Source organism: Sapajus apella, unplaced genomic scaffold, assembly GCF_009761245.1.
Source record: "Sapajus apella isolate SASKATOON/1434 unplaced genomic scaffold, GSC_monkey_1.0 scaffold19, whole genome shotgun sequence".
NCBI classification, from domain to species: domain Eukaryota; kingdom Metazoa; phylum Chordata; class Mammalia; order Primates; family Cebidae; genus Sapajus; species Sapajus apella.
The window spans coordinates 21,887,151-21,909,128 of NW_022436959.1; the positions used below are offsets into that span (position 1 = coordinate 21,887,151).

The window sequence follows — 21,978 nt, forward strand, 5'->3', positions numbered from 1 at the left end:
TTGGAAATTAATTTACTAAATTGAAGAAGAGAACATTTCAGGGATAAGGGAGTAGTATGGCATAATGGATAAGATTATATATTTTGAAATCAAAGAGAAATCGGTCCTATTTTAACTTCATTAGATATTTCTCTAGTTTGTTTACTGCTGTGTTGTCAGAACCTAAAAGAGACTGTTTTTTGAATGAATGAATATGAATATTTACTAAACTTATTAAGACTCTCTAACCTTGCTTCCAAATCTATTAAGTAACAGTAATCATACCTATAAGAGGGTTATGTGGATTAATGAAATAACAAATGTAAAGGTCATAGTTTGGAACATATGTTTTCAATGAATAGTACTTATTTTGAAAAAGCCAAATGACTACATATTGGAATTAGTTCATAAAGTCAGAGCTAAAATTGAAGCAAGAGTAGGGTCAACTGCAAGCATCAGAATAATGTGAGTGCTTATCAAGATATAGAGTGATTACTGCCTTCCATGAAGCACATAATCTAAGTCTCTGGTGAGTGAAGATAGGAATTTGCATTTTGAACAAGCATTAGACTGAATGTAAATGGAATAAATTTTGAGCATCAGGAACATAGGAGCTGACAGTAAACTTCTTGAGGATAAGAACTATGTTTTATTCATTTTTGTTTTCCCAGTGTATAAAAATGAAGATGAATATTTACTAAAGTTATTTAGACTCTCTGACCTTGCTTCCAAGTCTGTTAAGTAACAGCAAACATGTTTTTAATGAATGAATGCACTTACTGTGTTAAGTAGATTCTCTACAGTATGTTTGTTTATTGGCTGGAGGTTGAGAAAGAGAAAAGAAACATGTACCCATAGGAAAGACCTAGATCAGAATAGATGTATTAATAATATTTTGTTTTAAATACCAAGAGGGCAAGGCAAGGAATATGCTTTAGTAAGATGGTTTGTCCTTAGCAGGAAGCTATGCAAATGGAATGACAGGGCAAATGAACTTAAGACATGTAAGTCCTTATAGATTCTAATCTAGTGATTGAGAATATATTATATAATACTTTAAAATATTAGTATCTGAAAATATTTTTAACAGATAAAAGTTTATAATGGATGACAAAGAAATCTGACATTTGAGAATGGAAGCTAAAATGTAGATTCATATTTGCTTTGTTTACTGAAGCATCTAATGCTTAGATGATGTCAAGCACATAGCAGGCTGGTAATCAATTAACATTTGTCGACTAATCAGTAAAAGTCACAACTGAAATTGGGAATATGATCATAATGGCAGTCACAATACAGTGAGTTTTAGAAGAGTCATAAGTATGGAGCTTGTATCATAAGACTGTGGATTGGAGCTTTGGACATGAATTGCTTAATTCATGTCCTTTCTATTTATCAGTTGCCTTCTTTTCATGTAATGTTATTATTACTCATAAGAGTATGATACCATTTAACACTAGATACCTAAACTTGTAAACATAAAATGATGTTACCTAAGAATGAAGTTTGAGATGGTTAAACCTATACATGTTTCTAGTTTTTCTTCTGTAAATTTACTTGGTGTTGTTTAAAAATAACAAAATAACTTATCCTCCTTTGAGGGAACATGTTTAGCAGTTACTTGTATTCATTTTTTCAAGTAGAAACCAAAAGTGTTATTCAAAAGGTAGGCTGAAACAAATTCAAATAAAATGCTAAATTGTCCTGCTCTTGTCGTTTTGTTTGAAGAATAATGTAATCATAACTGACAAGAATCAGCCTTCAAGATAATTTATTATAAATGCAGTCCTTAAAAACTTTTGTTTATTGTATAAACATAGCCTAGTCCCATTCTTCATTAAAACTAAGCCTTTAAAGTCTTTAACCCTGTGGTATGGATTCATCAGAAATGTACTCCCTATGAAGCTCTTTATGATCCCAACAGTCCTGATTCCTCCAGATTGTTTTATTTCCAAACTATAAATATTGTTTTTTCACTGCTTAGTGTGAACATTCAGCTACCTCCATATTACATGCTTACTGAAGTAGAAAACTGCCTAATCAAATAGGAAAACATTTGGCTGTGAATAAATCAGCATCTGTCCAGCATTTCAAAGTGTGAAACTAGGCAGACAAGCACATATCCTAAGAGTTCTGCTTTCTCTTCCTTCCCTGTAGATAAATCAGAGGCTAATATGGCCACCACTACCATCTGTCTAAATACTTCTGTGGTTGTCTTGAATTAACACCGCAGAACTAGTGGAAGAAGTAATTAAGATTTTATTTTTACATTTCATCACCAGATGCTCTGTAATATAAATGTATCTGTAAACGTTCAGATTGATTAAGCTTGTAACAAGTAAAACAATAAGTGTTTAAAGATCAACTAATTCAGAACAGGAAAAACTATTTTAATATGTTGACTTACAGTGTTCATGGATTTTATTATTTTTCTAAAACTTTAAATGAGAATGGCTATAGATTTTATTGATAGTATAAAAGCATATTCTTGTGTATATTCAAACAGTAAATGCTAACACTGCCACTTATTTTACCTTTAAGTTAATGAATAGATAAATTACCAGACATTAAATTGTGATTTCCATTGTTCCACTCTATGGCCTCTTGAAAGATCTTACTACAGTACCTTGTACTCAATAAATAACCAGGGAATAAATGAAACCCATATAGATCCTTTCAATTTCCATATAATCAGTTTAAGATATTTATGAACGAGGAAGAATAATCTAAATTCTCTTCAGGAACAATCAATGAGGTTATTTGCAAAGCTGAACTATAGGAAACTAAATAAAAGCATACATCTACACTAAAAGTAATTTTCAGCTTGAGACCTAGAAAGGGAACTCAGTTTGTTTCTTATTAGACAATGCTTATGCCAATTATAAGTTCAAATTGATTATAAATTCAAATATCTCTACTGTGAAATAGCAATTGAAAAAGAAAGAAAAATGAGTGCTTTTTTTTCATCAGTCACAAGAGAAAACAAGAAAAAATCATGTTAAAAAGTTACTGGTTTGTAACTTTTTTCTGATACAGTTTTAACTTTCTATTGAAGGATCCATCTGAGTGTAAATTTTCTTCAGGCAATGCCTTCGTATTACCTTATTTCCTTTTACTTTTAAAACCTAGTAAAGTCCCTGGAAACTCAATAAATATTTGCAGAATAAATGAGCCCACTGACAAGAGACTTCTTGCTTTCTTGTTATGCAAATAAGTTTCAGTAAGAGATTCTGATAAGGATTTACAAATACAGGTTTTAATGTTCTGAAACAGATTATTGCTAGTGCTGATAAAAAAAAAAAAAAACCCTTATTGTTAGTTTGGTACTTAAAAGAGTAATTGTTTGGCATTTGAATATACATTTAATGTTTAGTACACATAATACATATATTTAATAAGGTTAACTATATGACTATAATACATAATATTTATGCCCTTCAGCTTTTTCATCTGCAAATGAGAATAAATATGAAAATATCTGATTGAAAGAGCACAGAAATATCTATTTATTACTACCCACTTTTCAGATAAGTATGCATGAGCCAATAGTTAATTATACAGATCTTTCCAAATGAATTTTCGTACATACACACACACACACATTTAGATAGATAGATAAGATAGATGGACACAGATAGATAGATGAAAGAATAAATGAAAAAAAGAAAAAGAGACAGAAAAAATGAAAGAGGAGAGGAGGAGGAACAGAAGTGAGGTGTGGGTAGAAAATTATCCAGGAAAAAGCCAAGTAATCATGGCGTACATATTAGTCCGTTTAGTTTTAGACTTGGTGTACAGTGAATCTTGTCACTAATTTACCCGAAAATTAATCTTTAAAAATTGTTGTTATTTTCAAACTTCATTTTAAGCATATCTTTCTCAGCTGATTCTAACAAAATAAAGATTGTCATATCAGATAATAAATGTATTAGAGGTATACTATTTCCCTTAAATACTGGCTGCAGTGAATAAGGAGGCCCACAGTGGTCTGGGCTCCGCTGGAACACGCGGTCATGTATGACGCTGTAAAAAAATGTCTTGACTAGTTATAGTCAATGTTGTCACTCTAACCTATCTTCATCTAAATGCAGTCATTTATCCTCCTATGAAGATTTCATTTCACTCCACCCAAACCCAGTCATTCCTCAGCATTTAGCGTATCATTTTGCACATGTATATTTATAAAGAGGGTTCTGTAAAACACATGCTTTTTATGATATATTTTCCCTATTATGATTTTATGATTTTTCCCTCTCAGACAAGAATATATATATATAATTATATATATATATATATTTTTTTTTTTTTAAAGATGGGGTTTTACCATGCTGGTCAGGCTGGTCTCAAACTCCCTACCTCAGGTGATCTGCCCACCTCGGCCTCCCAAAGTGCTGGGATTACAGGCATGAGCCACCATGCCCGGCCATAAGAATCATAAATATTTGTAGGCATCTTTTATTTGAAATGAACTTTACAGTTAACCATAGGTTCATGCCTTCTTTCTGAAAAGTAAGTGGTTATAAATATTCTTATGACTTTTCAATAACATATTTTAGTATTTTGGTATCCATTTGTAGATGTAAATTAATAGAAATATTATATGACATTCTCAATATTTAGAAAGTCTCTTCTCCAACCTCAATAGTTAGACTGAGGTGAGAGGAGGCAAATTTCCAAGCAATTCAAACAAACAAAATAATATGTTTTGAACAAACAATATTTTTGATGATGATGAAGTCTCATTCTCTAACTAAATCAGCAGTTAATTGCATCTCTACTTTTAACTGAGCCACAAAAATCTAACTTAGTCAATGTTTCCCAATCAAAGGAATCAAGATAAATAATTGTAAAATATGTAGAATTCTGAAAAGTAAGTGGTTATAAATATTCTTATGACATTTCAGTAACATATTTTAGTATCCATTTGCAGATATAAATTTGCATAGTAGAAATATTATATGACATTCCCAATATTTAGAAAGTCTCTTCTCCAACCTCAATAGCTAGAATGAGATGAGAGGAGGCAAATTTCCAAGCAATTCAAAGAAACAATATAATTTGTTTTGAACAAACTGAATATTTTTGATGATGGTTAAGTCTTGTTCTCTAACTAAATCAACAGTTAATTGCATCTCTACTTTTAACTGAGCCGTAAAAATCTAACTTAGTCAATGTTTTCCAATCAAAGGAATCGAGAGAAATAATTGTGAAATGTGGAATGAGATAAGTTAATTGTATAAAAATAATTTCAGATAGGACGTGTGTTTAGGATATTTATTTTGATGCTTTGTAGAGTTCAACTCTAAAATATTTTTCAATTTAAATGGGAAAGACACAAGACACAGAATTATGTGTTTTAGGTAATGTAGGGTAGTGAGAAAACTCCTAAAAATTATGTCATGAAAAAAAATGTGATTAGTTCAGAGTAAGCATTTCATTAATTAATTTATCACATGTACATAGCTTATCAATTTCCACAGGAAAATTATTGCAGACTGGTCATCTAGCTACAAAGGGAGTTTCATTACTCTTTTAGGTCTCTACATTATTCAACTGAACGTGTGAGTGCAGGGTAGGGGGTTCATAAAGATTCTCAAAAGAAATTTCATAATCATTTTTCCTCCTCTTGGTGCTTTCATTTGAAACCAAAGCTCTCATAAAAGTGTACTCAGATAATGTGAAAATAATTTATGCTATTTACTTGCCAATGATCACCAGAGTTTAACCACCCCAGTCTTACTGTTCCTTGCTCTGTGATTTTCTATTTGTTTTGTTTTTTTGTTTGTTCTGGCCCCTTCATTTTAGATTTTTATCTTAATTTGCCCAACTCACTTGATCAAAGATTATGCATGGACTTACATTCCTAGCTTCTAACTCTAAGGGCTCCAGACTGATGATTTGCCTCTGGGCCTTAGTAATCACCACCATACTCATTCCCTACAGCGTCCCTCCCACCAACTCCTACATTAGAACACAAAAATTATGCCATGCTTTCCTCCTGAATAGCAAATGTCTGAAGCACAGAAAGACACCCGCACCCACAAAGCAGAATTCAACTTCAGCACTATTGACATTTTGTACCAGGTGATTCTCATTGTGAGGACTTTTCCTATTCATTGCGGAAGTTGAGCAGCACTAAACCCGCTGCTCACTAGATGCCAGTAGCACTTTCCCCAGTTACGACAACTAAAATTATCTCCAAACATTGTCAAAATTGCCTGGGGAGTAAGAGTCACCCCACTTTGAGAACCACAGCTATAAAGAAATAAGAGTATGAGAGAAGTAAGGGGAATTTATCTATTGACTATACTATTGTCAAACAATTACGATGTGTGAACAATGTCACATGTGATCTGAGAAACACAGAACGGTAAGGCGAAGTTTTTATCCTCATGAAACTTGCAATATAGTATGAGAAATGAAAACAAATAACTAGCACACAGAACTGGAAGACATGAGAATGAATGACCTCTCAATATGCATTCAGAGAAAGGAAAACAAAACTCTCATTGGAAAGATCAAGATAGGTTCTTGGAGAAGGTGGTCTTGAAGAAAAAGCAGGATTCCTAAAAGCTAAGATGGGAGGTTAAGTTCTTAGATGGAGAAGAAAGAGAACATTAGAAATCTCTCTCCAGAAAGAATGTGAGCAGCTTTGAACTCTGAAAGTTTTGGTCATTATTTAGGTCATTACTAAGGAGTCTTTTATTTGGGGGCATGACATAATGAGATAACGATGGCCTTATGGCTCCCTGTTCTCTTGCTTTTGTATTTAACTTCTCTTCCCCACTTTCACCAGAGATTGTGGAGGAAGAAATGAGGAGTTTGGATCATTCCAACAAACTGTCCAGAGCATTTTTGTTGGATGAAAGTGAATCATCATGGAGCTTATTGTTACAAAGTTGTTATTTGTATTTTTATATACTTATAATTTGTTACTCTACAGATTAAATAACTTAAGAAATAGTCTGAAAATTTTAACAATTTTAAGAAATGAGACAAAAAAAAAAAGGTTACGTCTCTGTGAAGTTTGGGTAAGAAATCAGCATTCAGATAAGGACACGTGCACACGAATGTTCATTGCAGCACTGTTTACAATAGCAAAGACCTGGAACCAACTCAAATGCCCATCGACGATAGACTGGATAGGGAAAATGGGGCACATATACACCATGGAATATTATGCAGCCATCAAAAACGATGAGTTTGGGTCCTTTGTAGGGACATGGATGAACCTGGAAACCATCATTCTCAGCAAACTGACAGAAGAGCAGAAGATCAAACACCGCATGTTCTCACTCATAGGCGGGTGTTGAACAATGAGAACACATGGACACAGGGAGGGGAGCACTACACACTGGGATCAGTTGGGGGGAAATAGGGGAGGGACAGTGGGGGGTGGGGAGCTGGGGAGAGATAGCAAGGGGAGAAATGCCAGATGTAGGTGATGGGGAGGAAGGCAGCAAATCACACTGCCACGTGTGTATCTATGCAACAATTTTGCATGTTTTTCACATGTACCCCAAAACCTAAAATGCAATAAAATAAATAAATGGGAAAAAAAAAAGAAATCAGCATTCAGGTTTTACTGATATGTAAACTGACAACACTATATAAATAAGAAAGGCAAAGGAAATAACCTAGGCATCTCTGTTTAGGACATTGGTTCTTAAACCTTTGCAAACTTATGTTTCTGTTTCAGTATATAATAGAAATGCTAGAATTTCTTCCCAGGAAAATACCATGGGTGCTTATTTATGAAATTTCATCTAAAACTTTAGGGTTTTTCTGACTTTCTGGAAACACTACATGGCTCTTCTGGGCATCCATAGTTGTCAAGTTATAAGACCGAGCCAAAACAAGTTACAGAATACAAGATTTAGAGCATTGCTTCAGAGACCAAAGGAGCAGCAGAAGTGCCTAAAATACCCTATGGGGCAGTTTAGGAGTTGAAATCACTGGGATCTTCAGAAATACCTGGCATCATTTTAACTAATATGAAATAGAAAATGAGTTAATTATGATTTTCTATTTAAGTTTTAAAAGTTTAAATTACTTTTACTCAAGGAAAATTGCTGTATGTCTTGAAAACAATATGATAGATAAATGCAAATATTCATGAGCTGAAATGAGAAAAGCTTTAGGGCTTATTCCAAGCTGATGAAACTTAAACTAGTAGTTTAAGCTCTCTGAGCTTTGGTTTTATGGGTTGTTTTTTTTTTTTTTTTTTAATAATAAAGTATTGGACTGTGTTATATTGAAGCCCTCTATATGTCCTAAAATTTGATAATTTAAATAAACTCATCTAAGTCTAAAAAATTAATACAAATTAAAAACTTCTAAAAATGAGAATCGCTACAATTATTCCCAGAGTAACGTATTTTCAGGAAGTGATTCAAAGCTAGATGTGGTTGAATTGCCAAATGGCTGAATTTGCAAAAGTAGGCGATAATTAAGTCGTTATGCTCAACCCTTATTAAATATTAATGAATTCTCCATGACTTTGAATTGGAAGCGTATTTTACATGAGAGGTTCTTACTGGGCTGTCGGAATGATGAATCATCTCTCACTCAGAGGTGGTCTTCCCCAGCTCCAAGGTACTCACAGGCACTACCAGGAAATTTATCTGTGGTTGACTGTGTTGTATTTGGCTTTTAACTATTTTTTAAAAAAAGAAATTTTCAATATTGATATCACCATGCTTTAGCCTACAGGAGCAAAAGGTTTTCTCTACAAAAAAGGGCTTGACGTTAGAAAAATAACGCACTCAGCCAAGGCTTCAATCATCTGCATGCACTCACCATTTGTGTGGCTTTACAGCTGGCTGCATATGCACCAAGGCTGAGGATCCTAAATGCATCTGGGGAGCAGAAGCTGGTCAGTGTAGTCCTCTCCACCCACATTTGTTGTTTGTTTTTGTAACACATGTTAGGCACAAAAGAGACAAACAAGGGTAAAATGGTTTTCTCCTTTCCCATCTGGTTTTCTGCCAGAAATACAAAGCCCAAACAAAGCATCAGGTTTCAATGTTCGGACTGTTGAGGAACCCCACTTTCTTGTTCTCTATTCTTCACCATTATTCTTAACAAATATTTTTTCACCAAGTAGAAAGCAATGTAGTTCAATAAAATAGAGAATTATTTACCTGTACCTTCTTCCCAATTCCTGGTTGTTAACACTATATTTGTGGCATAGTGCCTCTTGTGCTTTATTTCATGGGAATGTATTCTCTTATAAGAGCTATATATTCACAGTATTTTAAACTCCTGACATTAAAAATACAGATAATCTTTGGTGTATAAATGACCTCCATTGTATGAATTATTAAAAATTTCTGCTGTTTGGAGGTCAAAATATATATCTCATGGAAATAACTTTAAAAATAGTGGAGAGGACCCAGGATTAGAAAAAAGAGAAAAAGAGAGAGAAGGGTGGGGAGAAAAGAAAGAAGGAAAGAAGGGAAGGAGGGAGGGAGGGAGGGAGGGAGGGAGAGCTATACAGACATATAAAATATAGTATACATTCTTCGCATGCAAATATTTTTTCCCATTCTGTAATGCAAACTGGAAATCCCTTAGCAGCTGAGCAACATGGAGAGACACAAGAACTATCTCTTTAAGGTGGGTAAACTATGTGCCTAATAGGGAGATGATAATGGCCTCTGTCCCATAGAAGGATCAGCATGTGACAACTTTGCCACAGCTTCCATTTCAAGAGGGTACACAATTTCATAAGCTGAGGATGGTGTGGTTACCCCACCTGTTCACATTTATTGAGCAACTGTAAATTGGGTGTTTTAATGCCAAACATTGCCAAAAAATAATTAAACCCTCCTAGATAAAGACTTTTGAATTAGAAATATGTCTAATATTTGGCATATATTAGACATATTTTGGCAATCTATTATTTTGGCAATCTATTATTTTCAGTTGGCGTAGTGAGCATTAATGGACATTACTAGCAATTTGTTCTGTTTAAGTTTTTAACTTAAATTTTTTCACATTTGTAAAATTAGAGAATGGTAGCATGAATTCATATATTTCAATCCATTTTGGTTCAAAACTCAATATTTTGAATCCTTTGTATCAGTTATTCTTTTTTTTCCTTTCTTTTTCATTGTCAAAGTATTTCATAGCAAAGTTTAGATCTCTAATCACGTGTACTTCAGTTATACAACTATAAGCAAATGTATTTTCTAACACAATGACAGTGCCATCATAACTCCCAACGAAAACATTTTTTCCTATCATCTATTAATAATACCCTGTTTATAACAAATTTTCCTTTATTGCCTATACAATGTATTTTATGTTAGGTTTGTTCAAATCAATATCTAAACAAGGTGTACACCTTAAGTTTGGTTATGTATCTTAAATGTATTTTCACCTTAAGCAGTTCCCTCTTTCTCTATTTTTTCCCGTAACACTGACCTATTATCAGATTCATATTGGTGTCATAATTCTCAGTGGCTATTTTTCCCTTAAGCATTATTTAACTCGTTTCTTTATTCCTCATGTGTCCTCTAACTGGAAGCTAACCCTAAAAGTGAGTCATGTCTTAAAATGTCATAACAATGTATTGATTTTGTCATTGGTAGGCTCTAACACAGTTTAGATTGTGAATAAAGAAAAGTAAAGTATCTTGGTATCTGCCATGGTTGGTGGAATATCCCAAATTGTCCAATAGTATTCATATAACATACAAGACGTCCTACACATGGGATGCTGTACTTTTTTCATGACATCTACCTGGTTTCTATCATTCTTAGAATTTATAGACTCAGAACTAGGAGTTTCTCATTGAGAAATGTTGTGAGAATTAATCAGAGAGTTAGGGACTAGATATTGAAGTAACTTTAATTCTTAAAATAAAAGATCATTTTACATATTTGACTTTGAATTGAGCCTCTAAGATGGAATGGTAGATGATGCCTCGAAAGGTAAGAAGTAATTTGGGGATTCTATTTGAATACGCAGGATCACCTAATGCAGTAGATTACTGCTGCAATATTAAGTTGTTGCTGCATGGCTGATTACAGGGTGAAAAAACTCCAGAAAACATAACAGTGTTTTCACACTTCAAGTTATGCTGTGCTTTCATAAATAATCAAAGCCATAGTTGTTGAAAGGCAAAAAGTATAACAACATGATACCTAAGAGAAGTGTGCCTTGGTGATAGTGGTATGTAATACAGTAACATTCATAATCGTGAGAACAATATTATTATGTAGATATGTTACTATTTCATTTTAGGAATGAGGAAATTGAGATATAAAAACCTAATAATTTCCCAAAGATCAGTAATGAGTGGACGTTCTTGGAGCTGAACTGAAGGTCTAGCTCTTAACCATGACACCATATTGCCTCTTAGAATAGAGTTTTGAAATTACTATTGTCTTTATATGAATTCCAGATTTCAGAGGAACTTCTCCTCACACTCTAATACCAACCCTGAATCTTGCAATGTCTCTTAGTTCATGTGCATTTCTAATGTGAGTATTTATATACTAATACACATTTAATGTTAACAATATGTACAAATATTCCTTCTGTTTTAAACAGGTCATCAATTACCTTGGTCCTTTGGAACTGATTCTTAATACTCCTAGCCATCATAGAGTTCATCATGGTAAGGAAGTTCTATTTCTTCTCTCTTTTGTTCTTCATTTCTTTAAAAATTACATTATTATTTGCCTTACTTCATTTAATCGCAATTTCCCGGTATAGCCAGCACACATTTTACAAATAAATATAATTTCTTCTTTTCTATCTTCTTTGGTACAACTTCCAAAGTATGAACTGGTGGGGTGGGGTGGGAGAATTTATCTATCTGACTTTTGGATTTTTCTTTCTACCTAAATCTTAGCTCCATTGTAGTAGAAAATGAGTTAACCAGCTGAGGAGATACACATTTTATGTTTTAAAGGATCCTGTCAAAGGCTACTCCTTGACCCAGTGCTGAAGGTCATTCCTATCTATAGTCAGAGTTAGTGGTCTTGAAAACTGTTGATTTAAGGAAAGCCCAATAAACAACACTTTACTTTCCTGCCTGAGGCCTTGAACAATCTCAACATAATCTGCCTTTCCCTGATAAGGAGAAAATTCTGTGACTAGTGCCTAAGATATAAAGATACCAACTTAAGTAATAACAAAAATGTTTACATTGTGGACCCCAAGCCCTATATAGCAATGTGCATATAAGCATTATTTGTGATAGAAAAAATAGAAATAATTCAAATGTTTTTCAGCAGTAGACTAGATACATTTTATATCATATATCTAACAGAGAATGATATAACAATGAAAATGCCCAAACCATTGCTACGTTCAAAGGCACGAATAAATCTCACAAACAATACTGGGAGAAGAAGTCCAGTAAAATAAATAAATAAATGAATGAATGAATAAATAAATAAATAAATAAATGCTATTGTCCTGTTTTTATAAGTTTCCAGTCTTCCCCAGCCACCCTGAATCCCTGAAGCCCTGCCTTCCCAAGAAGGGCAGGTCCCTATGTTTATGGCAGGGAGCTGAGCAGAAGCACAGGCTTCCACAGGAGGAGAGAGGACAGGTCAGGGTGCAAAAGCGGTTTCCTCTTCCAAACCCAACAGTCATTCTCCCACCTCCAAGGAGGACAGAAAGTCCCTGGTTTATGATGCTTTGACTTCTAATTTTTGGACTTTAACAATGATGGGAATGTGATCCGTATGCAGCAGACACCATGTCTTGAGTACCCATAGAGCTTTTCTATGTTTTACTTTCAGTACTGTATTCCATAAACCATGTGAGATATTCAACACTTTCTTATGAAATAAGCTTTGTATTAGATGATTTTTGCCTAAGACTGCAGGCTGATGTAAGTGTTCTGAGTGTGTTTAAGGTAGGCTAGGCTAAGTTATGATGTTCAGCACCTTAGCCACATTTAAAAGCATTTTTGACTCTCAACGTTTTTCAGTATAGATGGTTCATCAGGATGTAACCCCACCATAAGTCAAGAAACATCTCAGTGAGGGAGTGGGGAGGCCAAGGCAGTTAGACACTTGCAGTTCCTTCCATAGAAAAGGAAATATAAGGAGTGGAGAAGTACAAGCCCACATTACAAAATGAAACAGTTGCTATTTCTTCTGACTGCATTTTCACACACACCTTCTTATCGACAGCACTATTGACATTTTTGGACAGATACTTCTTTGCTGTGGATGATGTTCTGTGCATTGTAAGAAATTTAGCAACCTCACTGGCCCCCACCCATTAGATGTCATTACTATCCCATCCCAGGTGTGACTACCACTCATGTCTCCAGAAATTCCCAAATGTCTCTTAAGGGACAAAATGCTTCCCTACTTATTCAGAACCATTATTTAAATCATCTATATATAGCAGTGCTGTCTGCGTCTGTTCAGCCAATCTCTCTCTATTTTTTCACTATGGAAGAATTTTCCTTCTATCTGTGCTTTCCAATATGTGCTTGTATGCATGGAACCCATGCAAAGGAATGGGAACTCATGAGGATAGTTGAGTTTCCTGGGGTGGTGACTTAGTTAATTAATTATTCTTTTTTTTAGATTTACAGTCATGTGGATGTCATCATGTCTACTTAAGGTTTTTGAAAAATGTATTAAAGAAATAATAAGCAGCTATTTACTTTGTAATTTGATTATTTTGCGGCAGGAAAAACATACATGATAAGAGTTTTGAAAAAATTAAGGGTAATTTAATTTTCACTATGGCTTTTATTATCTTAAAAAAACTAGTCAAGTCTCACTCTAAGTGGAAAATTTTCTTCCTGAAACAGCTGCAGAGAAAAGGAACAGAGGGACATTACATCAAAAATTAAAAATAGAAACATGTTTACATGAATTTCTTATTTTATTTCTTATTTATAATTCTTGGTATCATGTAATTCTTAATTTTTATTGAATGGTCCTGAAAAATTATTTACATTTATTCCATTTTTTATACTGAAAAACTGTGACAAGAAAGCATACATATAGTTTTAAGAAAATCCTTGCTTTTTTTTTTTACTATAATTAATTGAAAAATAAAAATGAAAATTCCTTCACTAGAGAATAAAATCTGATGTTGTAAGTGAGAAGACAGTCCCAGGAAAATTATTCTCCTGCTTAAATCTTAATTTTACGAATATGTTCTAAAAACAAGATGGAGGTATCTCAAAAAACATAGCTTTATTTCTCTGAAAAAAGATTTTCTAATATTTTGTCTCATAGGCAGAAATCGTTATTGCGTAGACAAAAATTATGCCGGTGTTCTTATTATTTGGGATAGAATTTTTGGTAAGTAAAACGTATTAAAATCAAAAAATTAAATCAGCTTCTTCATGTACAGGAAGCCAAATCTCATATCCTTAATGTTTATCTTCCAGGGACATTTGAAGCAGAAAATGAAAAAGTTGTATATGGTTTAACACATCCCATTAATACATTCGAACCAATCAAAGTGCAGGTAACATACTTGTTTTTTATTCTTTCTGCATTTATATGATTTCATAAATCTTAAAAGAAAAATCAGCTGTTGAAAAGTGGAAGTATATTAGAATAACGTGAAAACAATTTTTAAATATAGAAAATTCAGAAATGAGTCTGGTATAGAAGCAAAAGTTTGAATCAGATTAGGCAAAATACATTTAAAAACAACTCATTATAAGAATTTTCAAATATGTCTACTGCCTAGAATGAAAGTGTCTTTTAAACATATCCTTTCCCAGAATAGACCTGAAATATATTCATGTATTCAGTAGGAGCAATAGCAACATGTATAATTAAGGCTGATCCCACAGTAAGAAAAATATTTGCTTTCAGGGTGCATGACTCCAGTTAGAAATTCAACATGAGGCCTTTGCCTTACCCTTCTTGGACCCAAGTGTCAGGAACTATTACAGATTGGTTAAGTCTGTGCATTACCTCACTTGCTAAGACTTGTCAGACTGGACCAGTTTTCTGTTAGACATGTGGTACTAGTTGTTCATCGGTCTCCATGGTTGGCACTAGAGAAATGAGGAATGTCTATGAAGCTCTGATCTGTCAGAGGCAGACCACCGCAAATCCTCCTGGGGTTAGGCACTCATAAATGAGAAAAAGATAAGAATCCTTGAAAAACTGAAGAGGTTGGTCAATGACAGCTCTGTACAGGGGACTGCTTACAACATTCGGCAAGTGAGGAAATGACTAGCTCATGTTGGGTCAGCTTTTCCAGACTACTTTGAGTTTCACTGAAAGTTGAAATAACACAATTGTTGACATCTATTGAGCTTTTACTATGTGCACTGCTAACAGTGCAGCAGAAAAATATTTAGTGTGGCTATTACTAAAATCTTATGCAGTAGTGAATCTTTTTATTCCCATTTTTTACTGGAGGAAACCTACGTTCCCAGAATTTAGATAATTCACCCAAGGTCACAAAGCTTGTTAGCTGTAAACTTAACCAAGGTAGGTTGAAAGCTAAGCTCAAGACTTGCTTAACTCAATACACTGTGCTGCTTCTTTACATAAAAGGCCATAACAAATTGCCTTCACTTGTTCAGTGAAAGTCATGTTTTTCTTTTCTTTTCTCACTCTGTCACCCAGACTGGAGTGCAGTGGTGCAATCTCAGTTCACCGCAACCTCCGCCTTCTGGGTTCAAGTGATTCTCCTGCCTCAAAATCCCATGTAGCTGGGACTACAGGCACTGGCCACCATGCCTGGCTAATTTTTTGTATTTTTAGTAGAGATGGGGTTCCACCGTGTTACCTAAGATGGTCTTGATCTCCTGATCTCGTGATCCGCCCACCTTGGCCTCCCAAAGTGCTGGGATTACAGGCATGAGCCACGTGCCTGGCCAAAAGGCATCTTTATCTCCTAGTACACCAAAAGAAGAAAGGTGATTATCTCTCTTCTTTATTCTCAACTACATGGCATTTCTCTCTGCGTCTCTTAGTTACACTTTACTAAGAGTATGATATGGCTGGGCGTCGTGGCTCAGGCCTATAATCCCAGCACTTTGGGAGGCAGAGGCAGGTGGATTACAAAGTCTGGAGTTCAAGACCAGTCTGACCAATATAGAAAAACCCTCTCTTTATTAAAAAATACAAGAAAACTGCCTGCCGGTAGTCCCAGCTACTTGGGAGGCTGAGGCAGGAGAATCCCTTGAACCCAGGAGGTAGAGGTTGCAGTGAGCCAGATTGCGCCACTGCACTCCAGCTTGGCCAACAGAGTGAGACAAAATAATAATAATAAAGGAATATGATACATTTTTCAGGAGAATAGAGGCAAATATTTTGGATCTTAATAATAAGCTTTATGTAAATACGACCAGTTGAGAAATAGTTCATTGAAAGCTACCTTTTCTTCACTTCATGTAGCAGTCATCTCCTTATTGCAGCCATTAAAAAAGAGATAGACAACTTCATCTGTATCCTCTAGGGCAGAGCTTTGCAAACTCAATATGCATGTGAATCAAAGGATCCTACTAAAATGCAGATTCTGTTCAGTAGGTCTGTGATCTGGTCCAAGATCCTATGTTTCTAAGCAAGCCCCTGTGTGAAGCCAGTGCTGCTGGTTGATAGGTGATTTCTTTCAGAAGCAAGACTTTGGGAGTGTCTTGCTGAGGAAAACGGGGTTTATAACTGAGATAGAATGAGAAAGTGAATATTAAATACAATGAGAGCTGCAAAAATTGTGAGATGATTCGAATTTTGAGAGGAACAGTGGTCAGAAAATCACAGCTGTTTATGAACAGCTGCTGAAGCTCTGTTGGGTTCAATTCTCCAGGTCTTTCGTCTCACATTTCCCTTAGTCTTTTACATGTTCACTTATATTGTCAGAAATGTCAAGTCGGCAAGTTGTGATAATTAGGAATACTTGTACTTATAAAAACATTTACTTATTTTCACCCCCATTCCTTTATATGGAGCTAAACTTCTTACCTATTCTTCAGAGGCATCAAAGCAACTTAGGATGGGTTCCACCAGACAGAAGGGTTTTGTTTGTTGGTTTTTCTTATTATTAGCACCTTGCCCTCCTTTGGCATCACACATTTTCAGAGCATTGGGAAATAAATAAGTGAAAAACAGTATTTTCTTTTAAAACATGACCATGTATTTCTTATGGCTTGTTTCCAGAATGATAGAAACAAAATTGTAGTCAGTTTCTGAAATTACAAAGCAGGTAAGTATATTAATGTACATTGTAACTTCTAAGCACATTCGTTTTCTATATTATGGTTCTTATTATTTCAGAGCCCCAAGCTAAGTTTCTTTCTTTCTTTCTTTCTTTTGTTTTAAGATGGGGTTTCACCATGTTGGTCAGGCTGGTCTTGAACTCCCAACCTCAGGTGATCCGCCCGCCTTGGCTTCCAAAATGCTTGGATTACAGGCATGAGCCACTACACCCGGCCCCAAGCTAAGTTTCTACATAACATTTACCTATTCCTCAGATCTATCCCATTAATCCATTTATGCCTGAGGTTGCAATTTTTTGAATTTTTACAGTCAGACCTTGGCAATGACCTTAAGTAGTAGAATATAAATAACTCCTACATGCTTAGCGTTCCAATAATGGAACACTGGGCATAAATTGTTAAGTTCTTAATTGTTTAAATGCTTCAGATTCCTTATTGTGATATTCTAATCAATTTTAAAGTTTTATTTATAATCTTAAAGGTTCAAATTGTTTAAAACACAGTGAAAATAATAGTAAAATCACAAACTCTGACAAAGCCAAAGCTTGTTTCTCCATTAATTTATTTCTATATTTATCATAGAACTCACCTCTAGAGCCTACAGCTGATGCTCAAACTTCAGGAGTCTTTTTAGTCCCCTGGTGCATTATCATCATATATGTGTCATAAATGGCAAACGTTTATTGAACACTTATCACATGTGGGCACACTTTTCACTTCTGTACATGTCAAATGCATGCTATTTAAAGAATGTGGATTCCTGCTATGAGATACCAGGGGAACTTTTGCCTCTGTCAGCAAACTTTTCTAATTACAGAATATGGACCATTTGATACTCAGAAGTCTACTATCACAAACTACTTACAGGATTTTTATGACTATGTATTGTCTGTAATACAAAGTAGTAAATAGAGAATTGTGTTTTAAAATTTTAAACAGATATGTAATCTTTATATGTTGCCACGTTCAACTTTTGTATCCAGTGAGCAACACTTAGAAAAGTTGTCATTGCCCGGGTGTGTTGGCTCACACCTATAATCCCAGCACTTTGGGAGGCTGAGGTAGGCGGATCATGAGGTCAAGACATCAAGACCATCCTCGCCATGATGAAACCCCGTCTCTACTAAAAATACAAAAATTAGCCATGTGTGGTGGCACGAGCCTGTAGTCCCAGCTACTCGGGAGGCTGAGGCGGAAGAATCGCTTGAACCCAGGAGGCGGAGGTTGTAGTGATCCAAGATTGCGCCACTGCACTCCAGCCTGGCGACAGAGCAAGACTCCATCTCAAAAAAAAAAAAAAAAGTTAAAAACCAGGCTTGTCAACATGGTGAAACCCATCTCCACTAAAAATACTAAAATTAGCCTGGCACGCTGGCGTGTGCCTATAATCCCAGCTATCCAGGAGGCTGAGACAGGAGAATCACTTGAACCTGGGAAGTGAAAGTTGCAGTGTTCCAAGATTCTGCCACTGCACCCCAGCCTGGGTGACAGATTGAGGCTCTGTCTTGGAAAAAGAAAAAAAAGAGAGGTAAGGTGTCATTAGGCAGGGATGTTGAGTTCACAGGCTGCTAGTTAATTCCACTGGAAGCAAAGCCTCTTAACTCATTTTTTTTTCTACTTTGCTGATTGTCCAAACAATTGCCTTATTTTTACATTTCAAAATGATAATTTTATTGAACTTCAGAAATATTGACAATAACACACTTAATAGTACACAGAGTGCACAGAGTAGACTACAGCATGGAATGCAAGTATACATTAATTTCTAATCATGTATAACATGTTTTAAAATATGTAAATTACCATGAACAATAAAATAATATACATAATTTTTTGTATTTGATCTTTCTGTCCTATTTATCTTATTTGAAATAAGCTCTTTTTTTTTTTTTTATTCTTTCTAGTTTCACCACTTATTTTACATATGGACTACATTCTGGGCCACACCTGGATTCTTCAATAAGTTTTCTGTCATATTTAAAGGACCAGGATGGGGTCCAGGTAAACCAAGACTTGGCCTAAGTGAAGAAATCCCAGAGGTAAATAGAGGTCACAAAGCTGGAGATGGGGAAGATTCGTCTCATGTTGTCAGGTCTACAGCCAGCCTGTACATAGGCTGCTTTCATGCAAATCTGTAAAAAGATGTTCCGTCAGTCAGATGCAGTCCTGTGGTCCTTAACTTAATGCATGTCCACCAACTATGTGCCAATTCAAGGAGTGCCTTCTCCTAAGTGAGCTCTGCCTCTTACCTGAGAGCACACATTGTGGAGCAGAGCTACAGAGGCTGGTTTTCAGATCCCTTTAACTCCTGCCTTTGTGTAGGGCATAACTTCACAAATACATGCAGCTCAGACACAGAGTCCTAGAACGCTAGAGATGGAGGAAAACTTAGGAATGAGTCAGTCTGACCTTAATTCCACTCATGAAAAACTGAGGCCCACAAAACAGATGTGTCTAAAGTCACATCAAGACAGTGTGGATTTTTAGTCAAACTATAACTATATTCATTTTATAGTAGAGTAGAAGAATTATATACAGAAACCACATTGAAACCAAAAATTAAAAAATGTAGATCTTTAAAACACAGGAACCCAAATGAAAAATTCAGTTCCAACCCAGAATTACTCTTCTGGAGAAGAAAGAGAAGTTTCTTTTTAATCATTTAGAATATAAGTTTGAATTTCTTAGCAAATAAATGCCATGAATATTAATGTAGAAACAATTACTAAAGTAAATGATTCTTGATTTCAAGGATGATATGATACTATGCATACAAAAGTTAGCCTGTAGTATTTCAAGGAAGTAAAATAAGATGTTTTATTTAAACACTATTATTTTGGGCCAGGCATGGTGGCTCATGCCTATAATCCCAGCACTTTGGGAGGCCGAGGCGGGCGGATCAAGAGGTGGAGAGATTGAGACCATCCTGGCCAACATGGTGAAACCCTGTCTTTACTAAAAATACAAAAATTAGCTGGGCATGGTGGCACGTGCCTGTAGTCCCAGCTACTCGGGAGACTGAGGCAGGAGAATTGCTTGAACTCAGGAGGTAGAGGTTGCAGTGAGCTGAGATAGTGCCACTGCACTCCAGCCTGGCAACAGGGCAAGACTACGTCTCAAACAAACAAACAAACCAAAACATATGGTTTTGGGTCAAACTGTAATTATATTCATTTTATAGTAGAGTAGAAAAATTAAATACAGGAACCACATTGAAAATAAAAAATAAAAAATGTAGATCTTTAAAAGACAGGAGCCCAAAGGAAAAATTCAATTCCAACCCAGAACTTCAGTTACTCTTTTGGAGAAAAAAGAAAAGTTTCTTTTTAATCATTTAGAATATAAGTTGTGATTTCCTATCAAATAAATGTCATTAATAGTAATGCAGAAACAACAGGAAAAGTAAACTACTTTTGATTTCAAGGATGGTATTATGTGTACAAAAGTTAGCCCTGTGATGATTCAAGGAAATAAAATAAGATGTTTTATTTAAATATTATTATTTTGAAAATATCCTAATCTAAATAATGATATTTTCTCACTCAGTTACCAAAGCTTCTGGGACTAAGTTTCCCAGACATTTCGTTTATGTTCATAATTAGTTGTGCAATAATCTACCAACTTGATACAGGTGAAATAATTTACATTTCAACTAAAAAAAAATCTGTTTGCTATGATCCATTTATTATTTTTCTGTCAATAAATATCTCTTAGTGATTACAGTATTTTAAAGTTATATGAGTGCAGGAGCCTGTGTTAAAAAAAAAATAGATGTAGGCTGGGTGCAGTGGCTCACGCCTGTAATCCTGGCACTTTGGGAGGCTGAGGCCGGCGGATCACAAGGTCAGTAGTTCAGGACCAGACTGGCCAACATGGTGAAACCCCACCTCTACTGAAAAATACAACTATTAGCTGGGCATGGTAGCTCGTGCTTATAATCCCAGCTACTTGGGAGACTGAGGTAAGAGAATTGCTTGAACCAGGACCCAGCAGTCGGAGGTTACAGTGAGCCCAGATTGCGCCACTGCACTCCAGCCTGGGCTACAGAGCGAGACTCCATCTCAAAAAACACATAGATGTGTAGCATTTTGGAAAAAGTCAAATGCTAGAGTAGAAACGTACTTTATTGGAAACAACTTTCCTGGCGTTTCCAATAAACAGCTTTAGAAAAATTGATATCAATAAAATAATATTTTTCTTTGAGGCATGATTACCTGCCAAGATCACCTTCTGTTTTTGTTGTTGTTGTTCTTTTGTTTGTCTGTTTTTTGAGACAGAATCTTGCTTTGTCACCCAGGCTGGAGTGCAGTGGCATAATCTTGGCTCACTGCAACCTCGCCTCCCGGGTTCAAACAATTCTCCTGCCTCAGCCTCCTGAGTAGCTGGGAGGCTACAGGTGCATGCCACCACACCCAGCTAATTTTTATATTTTTACAAGGTTTCACCATGTTGGATAGGCTAGTCTCAAACGCCCAATCTCAGGTGATCTTCTCACCTAGGCCTCCCAAAGTGCTGGGCTTATAGGCATGAGCCACTGTGCCCAGCCCCTAACTTCTGTTTTTTTTCTTTTACTTTGCTGTCATATATGATCATCAACATATTATCAAATAGGGAAGATCCAACCCATTCATTTTGGCTATCTTTATTATTTACACATATTGCTGAATTAGTTCTTACGCTGCTCTTTAAGGCAGACTACATCATAGTTGTAATGTTTTTAAAATGAGAAAAAAGTTTCCCAACTTACAGACATGTTTCTATTTTTTTAAATTGTTAGTTTTTTTTTGTTTGTTTGTTTTTTTTTTTTTTTTTTTTTTTTTTTTTTT

At 35.2% G+C, this 21,978-nt stretch overlaps 1 protein-coding gene across 2 annotated transcripts in view; it reads left to right on the forward strand.

Annotated features, from left to right (window-relative positions):
- The window catches only part of AGMO (alkylglycerol monooxygenase), a 342,064-nt gene that overhangs the window by 149,980 nt on the left and 170,106 nt on the right, over nucleotides 1–21,978 (forward strand). The window contains exons 6-9 of one of the 2 annotated variants that reach the window (XM_032287061.1): nucleotides 11,539–11,605; nucleotides 14,205–14,270; nucleotides 14,360–14,439; nucleotides 19,057–19,191. In XM_032287061.1, coding sequence (XP_032142952.1) covers nucleotides 11,539–11,605; nucleotides 14,205–14,270; nucleotides 14,360–14,439; nucleotides 19,057–19,191 — 348 coding nt within the window. The remainder of the gene's footprint in view (nucleotides 1–11,538; nucleotides 11,606–14,204; nucleotides 14,271–14,359; nucleotides 14,440–19,056; nucleotides 19,192–21,978) is intronic. The other variant, XM_032287062.1, reaches the window with a different exon arrangement.